Source organism: Felis catus, chromosome B1 (genome assembly GCF_018350175.1).
Source record: "Felis catus isolate Fca126 chromosome B1, F.catus_Fca126_mat1.0, whole genome shotgun sequence".
In the NCBI taxonomy this organism is placed as follows: domain Eukaryota; kingdom Metazoa; phylum Chordata; class Mammalia; order Carnivora; family Felidae; genus Felis; species Felis catus.
Window position 1 is genome coordinate 72,612,599 of NC_058371.1, and position 19,510 is coordinate 72,632,108.

At 32.5% G+C, this 19,510-nt stretch overlaps 1 protein-coding gene across 16 annotated transcripts in view; it reads right to left on the minus strand.

Moving 5' to 3' along the window:
• RBM46 (RNA binding motif protein 46) overlaps positions 1–19,510 on the minus strand; it is a 126,321-nt gene that overhangs the window by 88,123 nt on the left and 18,688 nt on the right. For 8 of the 16 annotated variants that reach the window (XM_045055747.1, XM_045055751.1, XM_019828809.3 and 5 more), the window contains exon 4: positions 18,629–19,411. In XM_045055747.1, the coding sequence (XP_044911682.1) occupies positions 18,629–19,411 (783 nt within the window). Of the gene's footprint in view, positions 1–1,584; positions 1,659–9,540; positions 10,042–17,456; positions 17,563–18,628; positions 19,412–19,510 lie in introns of those variants that run through there. The other 8 variants (XM_045055752.1, XR_006596643.1, XR_006596640.1 and 5 more) reach the window with 4 other exon arrangements.

A 19,510-nucleotide genomic window follows, 5' to 3' on the forward strand; every position in this document is an offset into this window, starting at 1 on the left:
ACTTCAAAGGGCTAAAGGAAATAACTGATCTAAAAAAAAAAAGTATATATATATATATATATATATATATATATATATATATATATACACACAATACCCGTACCCGTATATACAGTTTGACAGCACATAACAATTTACATAAATGAAAAGGTACGTAAATCACAGACATATTCAGGTAAATAAAACTGAGATAATCTGTCATAAGCATATCCACACCAAAGGAAATATAATGAATGTTCTTTGGGCAGAATATAAAGAAACAATCATAGTAGAAGTTTAGAGATTTAACAGGAAATGAAGAGTAAAGGAAATGATAAATATGTAAGTGGTAAATGAATACAAATGTATATTAACAAAAAGCAATTATAATTAGGTATGCAGTGGTTAAAATATACAAATTTAAAACATATGGAAATACCAAGACACTATACAAACTGAAAGAAGAAGTATGAAGATTCTTACCTTGTCTAGAATGTGGTAAAAGCATTAATTAGTATTAGATTTCAATAAGTTAAGAGTGGATGTTGGAGTTTACATACATATATATGTAACTACAAAAGTTCCATGTATTTAGAATTTTATACCCAATTTCAAGAAGAAATCAAAATAAAATATTTTGAAAAAAATTACAGGGGCACCTGGGTGGCTCAGTCGGTTAAGCGTCCGACTTCAGCTCAGGTCATGATCTCACGGTCCATGAGTTCGAGCCCCGCGTCAGGCTCTGTGCTGACAGCTCAGAGCCTGGAGCCTGCTTCAGATTCTGTGTCTCCCTCTCTCTCTGACCCTCCCCCATTCATGCTCTGTCTCTCTCTGTCTCAAAAATAAACATTAAAAAAAATTTTTTTTAAATTATAAAAATAAAATGCAGCAAAATATAACTGATGTAGCTATAACCATACTTTATGAGGGAAATTTGTAGCCTGAATATACATATATTGCAATAACAGAAAGGCTGAAAACTCTAAACTAAGATCGAAGAGAAAAAAAACTTCCTATTTTTAGGAGGAAAGGTCTGGGCCAATCTCACTAATGAACACAGATGTAAAAATCCTAAATATCAAAAATGAAATTTCGCAGTACATTAAAAGGACAATGTAGGATTACCAAACTGCATCTATTTCAGAAATACAGGGTTGATGTTACATTGAAACATCCATGCAATTCACTACATTAAATGAATAAGAGATAAAAATAATGTAATTAAGTAGATGCAAAAAAGCATTTGATAAAATTCATCACACAACTCATCCTTGATGAAAGAACTCTTAACAAACTAGGAATAGAAGGAAATGTCCTTAATGTAACAAAGGGCTTCTATTAATAAAGGCTACAACAGGGGCGCCTGGGTGGCTCAGTCAGCTATGTGTCCAAGCTCAGTTCAGCTCAGGTCATGATCTCCTAGTTCGCCAGTTCAAACCCCACAGGGCTTGTGTTGAGTCCAGAGCCTGGAGCCTGTTTTGGATTCCAGGTCTCCCTCTCTCTATGCCCCTCCCCCCACTCATGCTCTGTCTTTCTCAAAAATAAACATCAAAAAAAATTTTAATAAAAATAATAATAAAATAAAAGCTACAATAAACATCATACCTTAATGAAGAAATATTGAAAGTTTAAAAGGATACCTTCTATCATCATTTGTATTCAATGCTGGACAAGCGGTTCTAGCCAGTGCAATAAGGCAAGAGAAAAAAGAGAAGTTTAAGGATAGAAAGGAAGGAAAAAGTTAATCATTTGCAACTGACATGACTGTGTAGGTAGAAAATTTTAAATAATGTAGGATCAAACCATTAAAATCAAATAGTTTTATTCAATACATAAAAAAATAAATTGTAAAATTAAAATTGTAATTGTAATGTAAATTGTAAAATTAAAAAGCACCTTTTACAATGGCATTGGAAAACATTAAATACCTACAAATAAATCTAATAAAAGATGTAGGAGAAATTTACATGGTAAATTATTGAATGTTTGGAGAAATTAAAGAAAGCCTAAATAAATGGAGAGATCTATCATGTTCATGGATCAGAAGTTCCAATACTATAAAATGTCATTTCTTTGCAAATTGATCTATAATATATAGAAGCAATTAAATTTTAACCAGAGTCCCAGTAAGACTTCTTTTTGGTATAAACTGTGTATAAATTTACAATCTAATTGTAAAGTTCATATGGAAATATAAGGGCTGAGAAGAGCCAAGGTAACTGAGGGGAAAAGAAAGGATAAAGATACTCTCTATACCAAATATTAAGACTTTTCACAGTAATGTAACCAAAACAATGTAGTAAATTAAATTAGATCAATGGAATAAAGAATCCAGAATAAGGCATGTATGTGTAGATAGGTGTGCATGAGTGTACATACACACACATATACATAACATACTTGATTTACACTAATGATGGCATTGCAAAGCAACAGGAAAAGAGTAGTCTTTTCAATAAATAGTGCTGTGTAAATGATTATACATATGAAGGCAAAATAAAACTTGAACACATACTTCACACTAAATTTAAAGGATAAAAAATTTCTAAGGGGCACCTGGGTGGCTCAGTCGGTTGAGCATCTGACTTCAGCTCAGGTCATGATCTCACGGTTCATGAGTTCGAGCCCCGCGTCGGGCTCTGTGCTGACAGCTTGGAGCCTGGAGCCCGCTTTGGACCCTGTGTCTCCCTTTCTCTGCCCCTTCCCCGCTCACACTCTGTCCCTCTCTCAAAAGTAAATAAACATTAAAAATTTTTTTTAAAAATTCTAAAATATTTCATGAATCTGAGGTAAGCAAAGTTTTCTTAAGCAGGACAGAAACCACTAAGTTTAAAAGATTGATAAATTGAACATACTAACAGTAAGAACTTCTGTATTTTTCAAAGTATATACCATGAATAGAGTAGAAAGGCAAGCCACACAGAAGAAGGTATTTATTTTCAAATGCAGCATATTTTGTTTCAAATAAAGCAGTTACGGTTTTTTCCCAGAAAAACACCAGATAGTAAGTTCTACAAAAGCACGTGTCTTTAGCAGATCATGTTTGTCTGATCAGTAAGAATTTGTTTTTTCCATCATTCACTCTCCAAAGACAATCAATGGACTGACATCACTGCTACAACCCAGTTTGCTATTGAGCCTCTGACCTTTAGCCACATCTTGATTTTCCTAACAATGAGTTAAGTACTGCCTGGCTAAAATGCTGCAATGTCTTGATGAGAAAAAATAAGTAGATCAGGCAAAGCCATGGAAGTTATAAAAGCAAGCTAGGGCTAACTAGAATTAGTAAAAATGACTAAGAGAGGATGACACAACCCTATAGGATCTGTATATTCTGACCGACTCTTTTGACAACAAACTGGGTCAGCACCTCAGGCAGGGAACCAAAACTGAGTGAAAATGGCTTTTCTCTCTCCTAGCTCAGGCCACCAACGTCAAAGGTATTTGTAAAATATGTATCCGACAAGGGCTTGTATCTTAATAAAGAAAAAAACAAACAACCCAATATAATACAGAGAAAAGAGACTTAAAATAAGACATTTTCATCAAGAGGATACCTTAATGCCCTATTATCTTATTAAAAGATGTTCAATATTATTAGTAAACAGTGATATAAAAGTTATAATCTCAATGAGATAGTAATATATACTAACCAGAATGTTCAAAATTTTCAAAAACTAAAAGACCAAGTGTTGGCAAGAGTGTGGGACAACCGAAACCCCATATACTGCTTGTGAAATGTAAATTTATACAATCACTTTGAAAAGCTGGCATTATGTACTAAAGTTTTAAAAATACGACCCACTTTTACTCCGAAGTATTCAACAGGAACGTATGCAAGAATCTTCACAAGGGCACCTGGGTGGCTCAGTCAGTTAAGCATCTGACTTCAGCTCAGGTCATGACCTCACCGTTCTTGAGTTTGACCCCGACATCAACATCAGGCTCTCTGCTCTCAGCACAGAGCCTGCTTCAGAACCTCTGTCCCCCTCTCTCTCTGCCCCTCCCCTGCTTGCACTCTCTCTAAAATAAACATGTAAAAAATTGTAAACAAAACAAAACAAAACAATCTTCACAGCATCATTATTCAAATAGCCCAAACTGAAAGCACCTCAAACTTCTACCAACAAAAGAAATAGCACCTGGGTGGCTCAGTTGGTTAAGCATCTGACTTCAGCTCAGGTCATGATCTCACAGTTTGTGAGTTCAAGCCCCATGTCAGGCTCTGTGCTGACAGATCACAGTCTGGAGCCTGCTTTGGATTCTGTGTCTCCCTCTCTCTCTGCCTCTCCCCGGTCGTGCTCTGTCTTTCTTTATCTCAAAAATAAATAAACATTAAAAAAAAAAAGAAATAGCAAATAAATCCTAACATTTTGATGGAATACTGGAATCCGTGAGAGTGAATGAACAGTACTGCCACAACATGGACCAATCTTTTATTCATAATGTTGAAAGAAGCCAGACAAAAAGTATGTAAAATGTTGTATAAATTTCAAAAACACAGAAGAGAGAAGGATGGTTTCCTTTGGGAAGAGAGAAGGTAATGTGTGGGTGGGGCTACAAACAAAGGAGTCTTTTGGGGTGTTGATATTTTATGTCTTCATCTGGTAGTTAAACAGACATGGTCCCTCTGTGGTAAATCACAAAGCTCACAGTCACAATTTGTGGACTTTTCGTTTGTACATAATGTAGTAACTTATAAAGTTAAAAAAGGAGGGAAATCACAACAGTTACCATTTGTGTATATAGTGATATACATATATGAGAAATTGATCATTTATAGTTACGATTAAAAAATAATACCACCGATTATAATACAAGTATGGTCAAAATAAAATAAAAATGATTCAGAGTAATTTAAAAACTATAATGGTGATTTTCAGTAGAGATGCTAATTGAAACTATTACTAAATATGGACTCAGACTTCCCTCCATAAGGCTTTCACATACTACCACCTGTAGTTTTACAATTAATTTTTTGTTAATCTTTAGTTAAATTTAACAGGAAAAATGCTGGGATTTAAACTGTCAATCTAAGACAATTACATTTCTGTTAATGTACAGAAGAGATGATGATAATCCTCAAAGTAAAAGTAAAAACCATCAGCAGAATCTCAAGTAAATGTCAATACAAGGTTACTGCTAGTACTTCAATTTGCCATTTGTTAGCATCATTCCCTTGAAAAAGTATGACTGTTAATAAATATATTCCAAGAAATTACCTCAGAAGAATTTTTTTCTTTTTTTCCTTTTTTTTTTTTTTTTAGTTTCAGCTATATAACAAGTGATTATTTAGCTAAGGAATTATTCAGTAATCAAGACACAAGGAAAAACTACGGAAACGAAAAGGCATGTCAGAAAGTCAATAGGATACATTAAAGCTCAAAGTTCACAGACAGGATCTTGTTTTCTATAAAACTGCAATCATTAGATACATTATTTTTAGTCTTCTGTTATGTAGGAATAAAGGCCAGAAAACAGAAACTAGTAAAACTCCTGCTAATTGAGGTATTGATTTTCATTGTATCCACAAAGACCTAACACTGTAGATACGAATTGTTCTATAAACATGTGATGAAAAGTTTTAAAAGTCACTTAAGACTAATCATATGAGCATACTGTGTATCTCTGAAGAAGATTTTACTGGTTATCAGTTTGAAAAAGAATTCTACATAAATTTTATAGTAACTGGTATGCAAAATGAAGAACTGTTTTTCAGACTCTCAGATATGGCATACTGCCATTTCTTTTCAAAACAGAAAATAACTAAATGCACAGGATTCCAGTATATTCCAAATAAGGCATCTATGTTAGCAACCTCAATTTTCAGGGCTTTTCCTGCCTTTAGAAAAATAAACTGAAAGAACTCCATCTTCTTAGTCTGTACCTGTGTAGAAGAATGAAGAAGAAATGCAAGCTATTATAACCTCAAGTTTAGAAATAACATACAATAAGCTACTGCCAATTATTTTCCATTTGTAGAGGCTTAACAAATGCTATAGATGGCACTAAATATAACTGTGGCTTGTGTAATGAACTTAGGCTATCATAATGGTCAATGAAAAGTATAAAATTGTATGTAATATGATCTAGTATATTCTATACTACTACAATCATAATCTCCTATTCTTCCACTATACAAATTTCATTTATACATATAAATAAAATATATACATCTTTAACATAAAATAACCCACATGACTCAGCCTATATATTAAGGGTTTCACTGTTTTGAAATACTCATTTAATCAGCATTTTAAAAACTAGATACTGATTATTTCTACTCAATTGAAATATAAATCTATAGTGTCCTGTTAACCACCATGCATAATGTAATCATTCTGTACCTACCAACTCAGACACTTATTTTCCAATCTTTTTTTACTTTCTGCTCAAAGCACAGGCAAACTTTATTTTTCCTAAGAATCATTACCTTTTAATCTTTCAGCATGTACATCATTTTCAATTATTTGAAAAGCACGACATGCTAAATATTAAATGCAGGAAAAATAATAACAAATTTAAAAAAAACTTATGTACAAAGTCCCTTGGCTTTACAATCCTGATGGATCAAAAATTTTATAACAGTAAATAGTAATATAAAAATTACTGAATTGTTGAGTAATATTATGAAGAACAAGAAGTAACAATTCTCAGTTACTGGGTCTAAGAAAAGCTTAATGTAAGAGGTTAAGTAAATGAAAGCAAGTAGAAGAATATTCTAAGCAGAGTGAACGACACTAGGAAAAGCCTGGAAGTACCAATAAGCATGGCAAATTCAGATGATCAAAACAAAGGGTATTTGTCTATGGTTAGGTAAGATGGGGAAAAACATTAGAATATTCCGAAAAAGAGAATGTGGAGTTCAGAGGACCTGATGGTACCACAACAGCAAGCCATTGGTAGGTTCCTAAGCAAGGAAATAACAATGAAAAAACACAGTTAAATATAAGTGGAGTGAAAAATTATATGGATGAATCATGTATTTAGATGTTTTGAATATAATCAGAGAACAAAATGAGAGTACCAAGCAACAAGGGGACCATGAAATAGATAGAAACAAACTCCGCCTATTTGAAATTCTGTCTAGCATCTCATAGATGGAAAAAAAAAATTTTATCATCCACCACCTTCATACAACATATACTACTGGTTGTCAATGCTTACCCTAAAGTAAGCTTAAAAATCCCAAAGTTAGCTTGTAAACAAGGTCTGTTTATAAGATCTTTGTAATTTAGAATGATTCATTTAGGCTTGAGAGATTTCTGAGGTCCGCACTACACTCAAGTGGTCTAATAAACTGGCTTGAAGGGCTGATACGATAAAATGGTCTCTGAAAAGGAAGTAAAGCGTGGACCAAAGACCCATCTCATTCATTTTAACTTTTACAAGCATAATTGGCCGAAAAGATCCTACAAATTCAGTCTGTTATCATATGCTTAACATTAGACTAAGGTCAGTTTTTCACTACAATCATGTGAAGTTACAAAGAACAGCCTCTTAGCTAACTGAGGGATCCTGGGCAAATTATTTAATCTACTAAAGACTCAAGTTTCTTCATCTGTTACCAAAAAAAAGTGTAGATGTTAAAGTAATATTTACCTAAAAGAGGCATCAGAATAATATATAAAGGCATTTAGTATAGTACCTATGGTTAGTGTTCAAAGAATCTTAACTATTATTACTATTACTAATAATATTTATTATCATAAGTGGAAACTCTTGGATTTGTTTTCTGAATAAATATTATTTTTCAGTACTTATATGGCACATTTTAATATACAAAAGGCACTATAATGGGCTTTTTAAAATTTTAATTCATTTAATACATACAATTACCCTTCGAGATAAAAACTGTTAACACTCCCATTTTATAGATGAGGAAACTGAAGAACAAAGAGGTTAAAATAACTTTTTCCAAATAAGTAATGAAGCTGGGATATGGACTCAGGAAATCTGGCTCCAAATGCCATGCTCTTTTAGTCTATGAAGCCTATATGCTATACAAAACTTAAAGCAGTGAATTTTACTTCGCTGAAATTCTTTCTAAATGCAATATACTATTAGCTGATCCTCTCATCCCAGATTAGGTCAGGTCATCTAACGACATCTACGACATCTTCTCATACACCCTGTACCTCTTCACAATGTTTACCAGAACTGTAACTGAGTATCTCTCTCAATGGAATGTAAACCCTATGAAGGCAGGCAGCAAGTGGGTCTGATTCACTACAAATCCTCAGGGCTTTATAAAAGCAGTGTTCAGTATTTAGCTAATGAACATACATATTAACCAGGATTAACCCTTAATAAACCAAGTATGAGAAAAGAAGGCCTAAAAGAGTGAATAATAATAAACAAAAGGGTTATTCATTTAAGAATAAGAATGCCAAAACTTTAAGTCAAAGTTTCAAAAAGTACATTTTTCAGAGGACTTCAAAACAGCAAACTAATATACTCCAGGCACTGTTAAGGAAGATGATTTTGAGTTAAAATAGTCTAGTAAAGAATCTTACCTTTCCCCATACATTTAGCAATATAAACATTTAAAATAAACATTATTTTTTTTCTTTTTTAACTGAGTGATACAGAGTTTTTAGTCCTTTAAAAACTTACACAGTTCTGGGTTATATTAAATCATAATCTGCCTCCCTGAAACTTTCCTCTATTAGATTTAATTCTAACCTGTGGAGCTTCATATTAAAGTCTTTCTTCCATGTACCAGCTCTTCAAACATTTAAAGACAGCAATCATATTTCCTCTATAAATATTAGTATTTACAGTCTAAATAGCCCCAAATTCTTTAGTTGTTCACTGTCCTACTTCACATTACAGAGTTTCCAGGTCCTCCATAGTTGTCAAGGTTTAATTAAACTCTGGGGCCCAAAAGAAAACATTTCAGATACAGTCTGAGCAGAATAAAAATATATGGTCTAGAAACTACACAACTTTATTACCCTGAATTACACTAATTTGAGAATCTCTATAGTATAATGACTCATTCTAGTTTTGACAAAATAATTCAAGTTCTTCCTCTTGGCTGACTAGCTAACTTTCATTCTTTGGCAGCTTATTTACTTAATTATTAAATAATGTTATAGAAACAGAAAAAGGTGTAATATATAAATGTACAGGTCACATTATTTAAAAAATAAAAACATGTACTCACCACCCAGGCTTACAAACAGAAAATTATCAGTAACTTAGAAGTCTCTCTTGCATCATTTCCAATTTCTCCTTCTAACCCTGAAAGTAATCTTGACCCTAATTTTTTTCATGATCCTATTTTTTAAGTGTTAATCATTCCCTTGCTTTTCTCTTTGGTTTTGTCACATATTCATACATCCCTAAACAATAAATTGTTGAGTTTTGCTTGGCTTTATTTTCCTATTCATAATTCCCCGTTGCTTCAATTCTTTCAATTTAAAATTTGAATCCTTTTGTATTTTACATACTTTTAATAACCCATATCTTTCATAGAATGAGGTAAGATTAAAGGGAATAAGCCATCCATTACCAGTTAAAAAAAAAAAAAGAAAAAAAAGAAAAGACAGAGGGAAGATAAATATTCTACTTAAGTCCATGCATCCCATCAATATGAAACAATGCCATCCCTCCCCAATAAGAAGCTGAGCTGAGGGTAAGTTTCCAACTTTTCCTATTGAGTTTTATAATAGGATACATAAATTCCCTGAACTGATGAACTATACATTTAAACAGCATCTCAGGATAAATATAAATAAATAAGCCAATTATACTTGGATTATTTAGTTTTGGTTTATTCATACCCCATATCTAAATATAAATATTTGGGAGTGGACTACAGAATTTATCTTGTCATAGAAAAACTCTCAATATAAAATACCAAATTAAAGAAACTGAAAAAAAAATTACCTGAAATCTCAAGGTAATGAAATAATTCCCTCATTTACCAATTCAAATTAAAGAGTGGTTGACATCAACAATTCATTTTCAGAGGCCTTAGAGAATTAACAGAAGAGTTTGTCTATCTCTCTCCCAAGTCATGTTCACTAATGTAGTAACTCCTTATTTGCACATAAACTACAATAAATAAAAATAAGTAAAAGTAAATAAAAGTACAAAGATTTTTAAAAATCAGAGAGGTGAGATTTTTAAAAACGCTGGAATATAAATGAAAAGTAGATGACTGGAAAAAGAGCAGAAAAATCCCAGATATCTCAGATGCACTGCAATACAAGAAGTTAAAAATCTTAAGTCTACTACTAAGTAAATCATACGGAAAAAAATTTATGAAGTGAAAAAAGAAAAATAATCCTTTCATCACATTCAGAAAACCACTTCAGAAGCTAGGAGAGTGCTTTCATAGGGCAAGCAATCCCATTTTTGCTTAACATGTCCTTTTCTCCTCTTGTTCTTAAGGGAGGAGTAACTTTCCAATACTCTGGTATCATCACTATTTCTGTACTTGATAAATCTAAATTTCATACCAAGGAATCTCTAAGGGATTCTTGATCACACAACGAAATTTGATTTGTGAGCTCTCAAGGAAACAGGTAGACACATAGTAGACACAGGTAAGAATCATCCCGGCTTGATTATTTCTTTTACTTTTGGTAAAAATTGTAACTTTATAATGCAGAATACAACGTTAAACCTAGTTTTCCATAGACTCATACTGGCTCACTTGGAATCCTATAAATTCTGTGCCCAAAATAATCTATAATTTTCATAAATTCATAACTACGGATTTAGTCACCCTTGAACTAAACATTAACATAGCAATGGAAGAAAAAAAAGCCATACACATATATGGCACATAAGCTGCAAAATGATTTGTTTACCCCATAACCTGGCCAGTAAACAAGCAGACTGGAACATGTACTGCTGAAACAAAGGTAACAAGAAAAAATATTAAGTTAATGGGCTTGCTCTGCAGTCTTATAAAAATCTACATAGAAAACAGGATTACAAAAAAAAGTTAAAAAAAAGTAAAGTATCACTATTAATAATATCCTTAGAAAACATAATAAAAGAAAAGCAAAATGAAAAGCAAAGGTCAACATAGTTATCTACTGAATAAGGAAGATAGAATTGTATATGCTAGTTTACATTTTCTTATTCAAGTTTATTTATTCAAATGCCAATCCCTTGAGTTGTATATAAAAAACAAGCTACACAGTTTAAACACAAAAGAGATGTTTCAGAGCGCCCTCACCAAATTATCAGGCAATAAAATTACAACAGACTGTTCTCTAATAATTGCATTACTATCTACTTTTTAACCTAAACTTACAGATACAATCATAGAATTCACTAATTCACTATTAATGTGGTATATAGATTGTATTTACTGAATCAAAACAATGCAGGAAGGTATATAGTTAGACAAATCATTTTCTTAAAATATGAATTACATTATGTATAAAAAATCCATATACACGTCATTTTTATAGTTCAAATGTCACTTACTATGAGATAAATAATGCCTCACATGTAACTAGCATTATCTTTAGGCCAATACTACAAATATAAGGAGCAAGAAAATCCAAGTACTTATTAATATTCTGGCGATTTAAAACTTCTAATTAGATGGGGAGACTAAAGGTTTTTATAATTTTGTTTTCTTTTGTTTTGAATCCCCAGAGGTAAGTGCACCATTTTTGGAGGTAATGCCCAATGCCCTACCATGTCTTACATAGAGATGTATTACTCTAAACAGAGGATAAATTGCTCTAGAATAGATGATATATCTGAAATTAACTAATAAAATTAGATATATTTAATCCAACCAAAAAGCCTGGAAGCAATCCACACTGAATAATTTTCAAGTAGTTAAAAGCACAGATGATCACTTGAATAAACTCATCACAGTAAAACCATTTTCCAAAACATCTTCTGTCTCCATTCACTAGTCCACTCACTAAATTATACTGCTTACAGCATAAGCAATTATCGCCTACTAAATTTTAAATAGGAAGCATAAACAAAGGCATGACAGGCAGAAGACTAAGTGCAGCTTCTCATACACATTTTACTGATGCTAACCACCCACCCCTGCAAAAAAATAAGCCATAAAGAAGAGCAAAATCAATATAACATTTAAATTTCCTTTCAAAGCCACGCTAAAAAATATATTTAGGTGACATCATATGGCAAAATTATACACTGCTGCTGACATCTAAGAATTGAGTATACATGCAAAGTTTATTGTGACATTTGATACAAGAGGGGAAAATTTACAAACCATTATTTTTTAAATATTAAATGACAAAAACAGATGTTAAGTTTAAAAATAAAACAGTAGCTACTGTTAAAATGTGTATAAGAACAGGTATTTTAGGAATGTATTAACCAAAGATACTAAGAAATTGTAGGTTAAAGGATCAAACATGATCAAATAAATGTATGAAGTAAATGAAATCACAGATCACATTAGCCGGTTAATAACATGGAACAACTGGAACAAATACTGGTCACATGTATGTTTTAATACACATTATTTTCCTAGATTGTTACAAAAGAAAACGAATTTCCAAACTTAAGTAATTAGGTTGTTTTATAAAATCTTGGTTTTGGGGCGCCTGGGTGGCGCAGTCGGTTAAGCGACCGACTTCAGCCAGGTCACGATCTCGCGGTTCGGGAGTTCGAGCCCCGCGTCAGGCTCTGGGCTGATGGCTCAGAGTCTGGAGCCTGTTTCCGATTCTGTGTCTCCCTCTCTCTCTGCCCCTCCCCCGTTCATGCTCTGTCTCTCTCTGTCCCAAAAATAAATAAACGTTGAAAAAAAAAAAATTTTTTTTAAATAAAATCTTGGTTTTGATTATATTTAACTGTCAAATTCAGGGAAGGAAAGAACCAGAAAGCAATTACTTGTCATCATGCAAATAAAACAGGTGACTGATTCTCCTTTTTTTTTTTTTTTTTTACCAGATGTTCTGCTGTGAAGTAGACAGATAAAAGCTTTCAATTATATATAGGAAGGGATATTAAATGGATAGTTAATTCTTGCAAAAGCAGTTCTTGGTTTTAAGACTATTTGAATTCAAAAATGTACTTTGGTACACATAAAAAAAACCAAGTATTATTTTTAGTCCTTCATAAGATTTTTGTCTGTATTTTAAACAAAACCATAAATCAGGGGGGATAAAGGAATCCTTAAAGCTCACCAAGTAAAACCCTGATATTTTGTAAGTGAAGGCACCGAGATGCACAAAGAGTAAATGATTTTATTTGCCATCTAAGGTTACAGTTTGTTGGTGGCTGAGGCTACAGGTTCTTGTACTTTTTACTCAATACTCTGTTTAATAAGCCGCTTCTCTCACAGTACTAACACCATGATAATTATGGTTCATTAATACAAAAGGGTTAGTAAGAATCACGAGTAACACCAGATTGATGATATTTCAGGAAAATACAGTAGTTTCAAGAGGAACAGAAATGTATTTTCAAGAGCAGTGGGCCCACTCAAAGGGCAAAGACACATAGTTGAGTTAATGGAATTTTCGTCTCACCATTTGGTCATATGAAAATAAATTAGTGTATAAATGTTGATGCTAATCCTACTTCTTATTTAACTAGGTGAATTTTAGAGCAAATTCAGCAACTTATTTTTGTTCTTTAAAACATCAATTTGAAATGGTGCCATCAAAGTTAGGTCTGTAATTAAAGCTGGAAAAAATAACTTCTAAAAGTATTATTTTTAATTATTTATAATAAATTTCATTATAATAGGATACAACCATTATGTTGTATTGAGTGTCTCCCAAAACTATTTCCTAAATTTAAAAATAAAATGGAGATGGTGTCTCTTTGTTTCAAAGCAATTCATTAACAAATTTTTAAAATCAAAATTTTATTTTTGCTTTCTGCCCATCAATCTGGAAATAATGATAGCTCATAAGAAAAAAGCACCAATTATTTTTCAGATTAAAACACACATCCTGCTGTGCCTTCTATTTTATAGCTTTCAACTAAGTTACAAGTGACAGCATAAATCAAAACCTAATTTTAATGATATTGAAGGGATAGCAAACATAATGGCTATATCATGCTTAGGATATATATATCTAAATATTTTACCACTCCATGACCATGAAAAAATTAAACATTCTAATGATGTATGTCATTATAAAGTCAAATATGAAAAACAATATGCAAATCAGCCACAAAATGAAGATGACCATAAAATGACACATAAAATAGTCCACACAAATTAGGTTGTTCATCCAGAAAAAATTACTTGCTCACAAGAAAAGCAACTAATAAAGCCATCATAGCTGTACCAAAAAAAAAAAAAAAAAAAAAAAACCAACAACTTGCAAAGTTTTAAAAAGCAATACTGATGAAATTTTAATTAACTAATATCCACATCTTTTCAATTTCTAATCCTTAAAACCTGACTGAAGTCCCCAAAGCAAACACTATACACAACTGTTTGCCATTAAACCCACAACCATGCTATTTTTCTAACAGGTATTTGCCCACATTGTGCCCCTCTCTGCCTATAAACTCTCCTCAAGATCTACAACTCAAAATCAGGTAGGAAGCATGCCCTTCCTCTGTATTCTCAAAACAACTTATGCAGAGTTTGTATCTCTGCCTTCTTCAGTAGACCATGACTCTTAAGACCAAAAACCATGTTTTATTTATATTTAGCTCCTGATTGCTTACAGAAGTACACTTAGCCCTCATAAGAGGCATATAAGAAAAATTGGCTCTTTGAATTTCTTCAGTGAGAAATAAAGTTTTATTGTCTAAAAAAATAAAATAAACTTCATCAGTCATAGCCAAAACAACAGTACACAAGTCAAATGAAAATTAACAGCACAAGCTGGTCTGTGACAGAGGTTCTTTACTCCTGTTTGAAAGCTTTGTGTAGTAAAACTGCCACTTGCGTCAGTATTATACAAACACGGAAACAAGAAATTCCTTGCCTTCGATTAGTTGTTAATAAATTATTTAACAAAGTGCATTTGCCAATACACAGAGGCTACCTCCCTTCTTCCAGTAACTTTTCTCCAGGACTTTCTTTCTTCAAAACTATAACTCTCCAGGACCTTCCTTTATTTCCTCAATTTCTGCTTATCCCACACCCAGGTGGCAAAGAATCCTCTAAGGGAAAGCAGTGGCAAAATTGGAAGGCCCATATTCAAAACAGAGGCACAGTTTTAGGAAAAGCAAAATTATTCACACTGATAGTCTAATCTATTATTAAACAGATACAAAATTATGAAATAGAAAATGATTACTTAAAAAGATGTGACTCTGAATGACCCATGATGTCTCCATACATGAAATATGTAGAATAGAACCTATCTATCTCTTGGCCCACAAGTATTAAACCCACTGAGTATCCCACTTATTATAGGCTCCTAAATATAAACAAGTGACAATTAATTTCTTATCCTGTTAGTTAGGTGATCAGTTTCCAGTGAGGTTAGGGAGGTCATTCTATGACATTATGAAGATGAAGATAGTCTCCAATTTTGAAGTAAAAAAAAAAACAAAACAAAATAAACAAAAGAAAAAAATGAGGGTTCAATTTTGGCATTAATCCCAGATTTCAATTTTTATTCTATTAGGGGTATTCTGCTTAAAACAGAGCTCACTTTAAATGGGACCAAAAAACCCAAAATTTTTGAAAAACTGATTTTAAAGTACTACCCATTAAGAACTTTTGGGGTTCTGGTAAGACCATTAAATAGTCACTAGAAGTAAACTCTCTAACTTCTAGTGCTCATTTAAATGCCTGTTAACTCTTCAAGAAAATTTCTATTTTCCTAACACTAATGATAATCATTTAACTAAATAACTAAATAAAGGCTATTTTTTTCTCTTTTATTTTTCAAACTTCAAAAATGGGCATGGTAATACTCAAACAATGTGGATATTAAAAGTACATTCTTATAGAAGTCTGAAACAAAAAGGTAAATGACTTTATATCACATATAATAGTCAAAGATCATCAAGGTAAGACTAAATAATAATGCTAAAAATAGCATTAAATTGATGCAAAATGAAGCAAACTAAAAAAAATTACTACACACACAAAGAAAACATCTTAAAATAGCAGTTAAATTCATTATCTAGAAAAGTAGGTTCAAATTATTTAAGAAAATAGAGCCAAAAGTGATTTCATACTCAACTCTATTTGAGAGACTCCAGGAACCAATAGCAACCTCTCAAGACCTCAGAAAAACCCAGTGCTTGAAACACATAAATATTTAGCAGGATATGAACAACATATCACCCCTCCCCCTCTAAGAACACACCACCAACAACAAATGGTCTCAACCCTTAGCCGCCCAATAAAAGCTTGCAACCTCTGAAGGTTCCCATATCTAAATATAGGAATTTTTACTCAAAAAAGGCTTCAACTCTTTGAAGCCCAGAGGCTCCAATGTTAACAGAAGTAAAAAGCAAACCAGAATATTGCCACAACAATATTCAACCTATATCCTTATTTCCCATAGAGCAACATGTAACATCCTGGCTGTCTATAGTTCCTGTCTTACTTTAACAACCTCCAAATGTCAGGCATGTGTTTTCTAATCAAAGATTCCTAGACCCTGGATTTCTGAGTCTTACACTTCCCTAAATTCTCTCCCTACTTCTCCTCTCACAGTTGCCTCTAACTCAATCTTCGCTCATATTTTAGTCAACTGCAATAAGGATTTTTATGTTACTTCCTATAGACAAGGCCTCAAGCCTTGTGTAGTGCATCCAAACAAGCTTTAGTATTTAATCAAAAGTTTTGGCTTACATTTGGGTCTTAGGTCTTCTCTCTGATCATAATTAGAAACTAAGAAAATATATGAAACACAAATTGTCCAATTTTTTATTATAAGTGGCTTTTAGATAAGGTTGATAAAATCTGAAATAGATGACTAAAGCAAACTGTGCCCTCTAAGTATTTCATTTACTGAAGCTAATTTTATCCCTAAATAACATAATCAAGTTGGGAATACTATACCTAAATAGGGGTTTTCTTTGGGAACTATAAGGTCAATACAAGTTAATTATGGTCCGAGGACTCAAGTAAAAACCATGTTAATAATGGAATTAAAAGCTGATGAAAACCCTCTGGTTCCATATAATATCTTCTTTATGGGATAACAAGATGAGCAAATCACATCTAAACAGAAAATCTGACATAAACTAAGATTATATTTTAAGTATCTTAGAAATTTCAGTGAAGATAAATTTGTTAAGGGAAATGAGTGGGGGCAGAAATATGCTTTAGTAATACCATGTTAGGTCAGACACAAGTATCCTGGGAAAATCTTGCTCAGCCAACTAATTATCTATATTCCACTCCAAAAAAATAATTTGATCCATTTTTCTCTAGGAACCGTACTTTGAATTATTTGCTGCCCATATAAAGATAAACTAAACTTAAATTGCCCATATAAAATTATCTTTAAACTTCTTATTGAAAGAAAAAATGGAAGGTTTCTATTTTGTGTATTAATGAAAATTATACATAAGAATTTACTCACTTGTATGACCGTAAAATTCCCAAATATTTCCAACTAATAATTGAGGACATTACTGAAAAGTTTCTTTCCAAGAAACCCTACCATAAGTCCTAATCATCAGGATCTCCTAAAAATAAGCATACCATAGGAGTGGCTACAATGGATAAGCACTGTATAAAATCGATCCAAACAATACATAAAATTCCCTCTCCCCTTGAAAATGGTTTTCTTTATAGACTGCCTTCTCTTGACAAATTTGATAATATCAATTTTAAACAGATATAAGCTCCAGTAGTATGGTTCTGCAACCATATAACAAATCAATTTTAAGCTAAGAATTTGACAATTATAATCAAGAAATAATTATAATCCTTAGTAGGAAACTTTTCCTTTTTATTGTTATTTTCAAGAAACCACTATTCTTCTACCAAATATTATTTGAGGTACAAAATAATCACCGACTAAAATCCATAGCTTCGTTTAAAAAAAAAATAGAACTGAGAAAAACTGGTTGTAGAGGAGAGACTAACATAATAAAAAACAGAAGTACAAAAATACCAGAATGGTATTACATCTCTTCCTTCACAATACCAAATATTTTGTTACCATGTGGCCCAAAGCCTTTTTAATTATCCCTCAAAGGCTTTAGAAAAACTTTTTTAAAAGTATGAAATTAGAGAGAACGGGCATAAACATCTCTTAGTGATGCTTTTTGTCTTTCATGAGTAATGACAAATTTCCAGATTGGTGAGCATAAGGCTGTGTCTACACATGACCCATCTGAAATACGTCTGATTTTACTAATCTCTACCCCCACTCCCCAAAATGATTACTGTGTAGACTTCACCAAAGATGCAGGGACAAATTACTTAGAAATTGGTTTAAGTAACATCCTATAAGTTATATAGAAATTATTTCAAATGAGAATTAGTTATTACAAAAACAATAAATTAATGAAATAGGATCATGAACTCTATAAAGTGAATCAAAACCTATTTTCCCCTAACTAAAGTTTAAAAAGCTAAATACAGGAATATTATACAGGAGAAAAGTCTCAACAAAATTTACCATGAATTCATAAAACTGAAGTAAAATTTATGTTAAATATCACTGTTGAGTTCAAAATAATTTATAATAATAGTATTTCCTAATTTCATACTGTACAATATTATTTAAAGTATTTTTAAACTTACCCAAATGAAGTAGCGTAAACTGGGCTGCCAGTTCCTTTGCATCTTCTAAGGTAGTACAGAGTTTGTCAGGCATAAAATAACTCTGGGATCCATTTGCAATAGCAGGAATAACAATTTTATATACCAAGAGTACTTTCCCATCTTGACTTGTTGTTGAATATAAATAATATTCTGGTGGTGCCCAATTATTTTTGTTGCAGTAATAATCCAAATGCATTACTGCAGAATTGAAATGATTGGATTTTAAAGAATACATACTAATTGGAGTAAGCTTTGTTCCAGGAAAAAATGGATAAGTGCATCTTTCGATTTCAGGAGGACTTGGGCTATGCTGACCATTGAGACGAGCTGGAAGAGTTGGTGGCTTGCCTAGAGTTTTTGGGTGGCTCTCTTCTTTGTTAGCAAACACAATCAGGTTTTCAGAATTAGGGCTAATCTGGCCATTAAGGTGCTGTCTCCAAGTGCTTTCTTTATTTACTGGTTTTGCCAGTGTAACCTCAATACTTGCTCCATCAATGCATTTTCCATTCATAACAGACATAGCAGCCACTGCATCTTCTCGGTTGAAAAAGTGAACAAAAGCATAATCTCTAAGTTTCTTTACGCGTTCAACTGCACCAGGTTTGAATTTGTTGAATTCTGCTTTAATTGTTTCCTCTGTAGTTGAGATCATTAAATTTCTTACATAGAGAACTTTAACTCTCTGCATTGTTTCCTCGTCAACCTCTTTCTCTGGGTCAGCCCAATCTACCTGAATGGTATGGCCCCATAGTTGGAATGTACCTGTAAAAGAGAATAAATTACCCTGAAGACAGTTAAAACAACTAAAAGTCAAAAACTATTAAGTAAAATTTTCTCCAAAGAATCAGGAACTCACATACC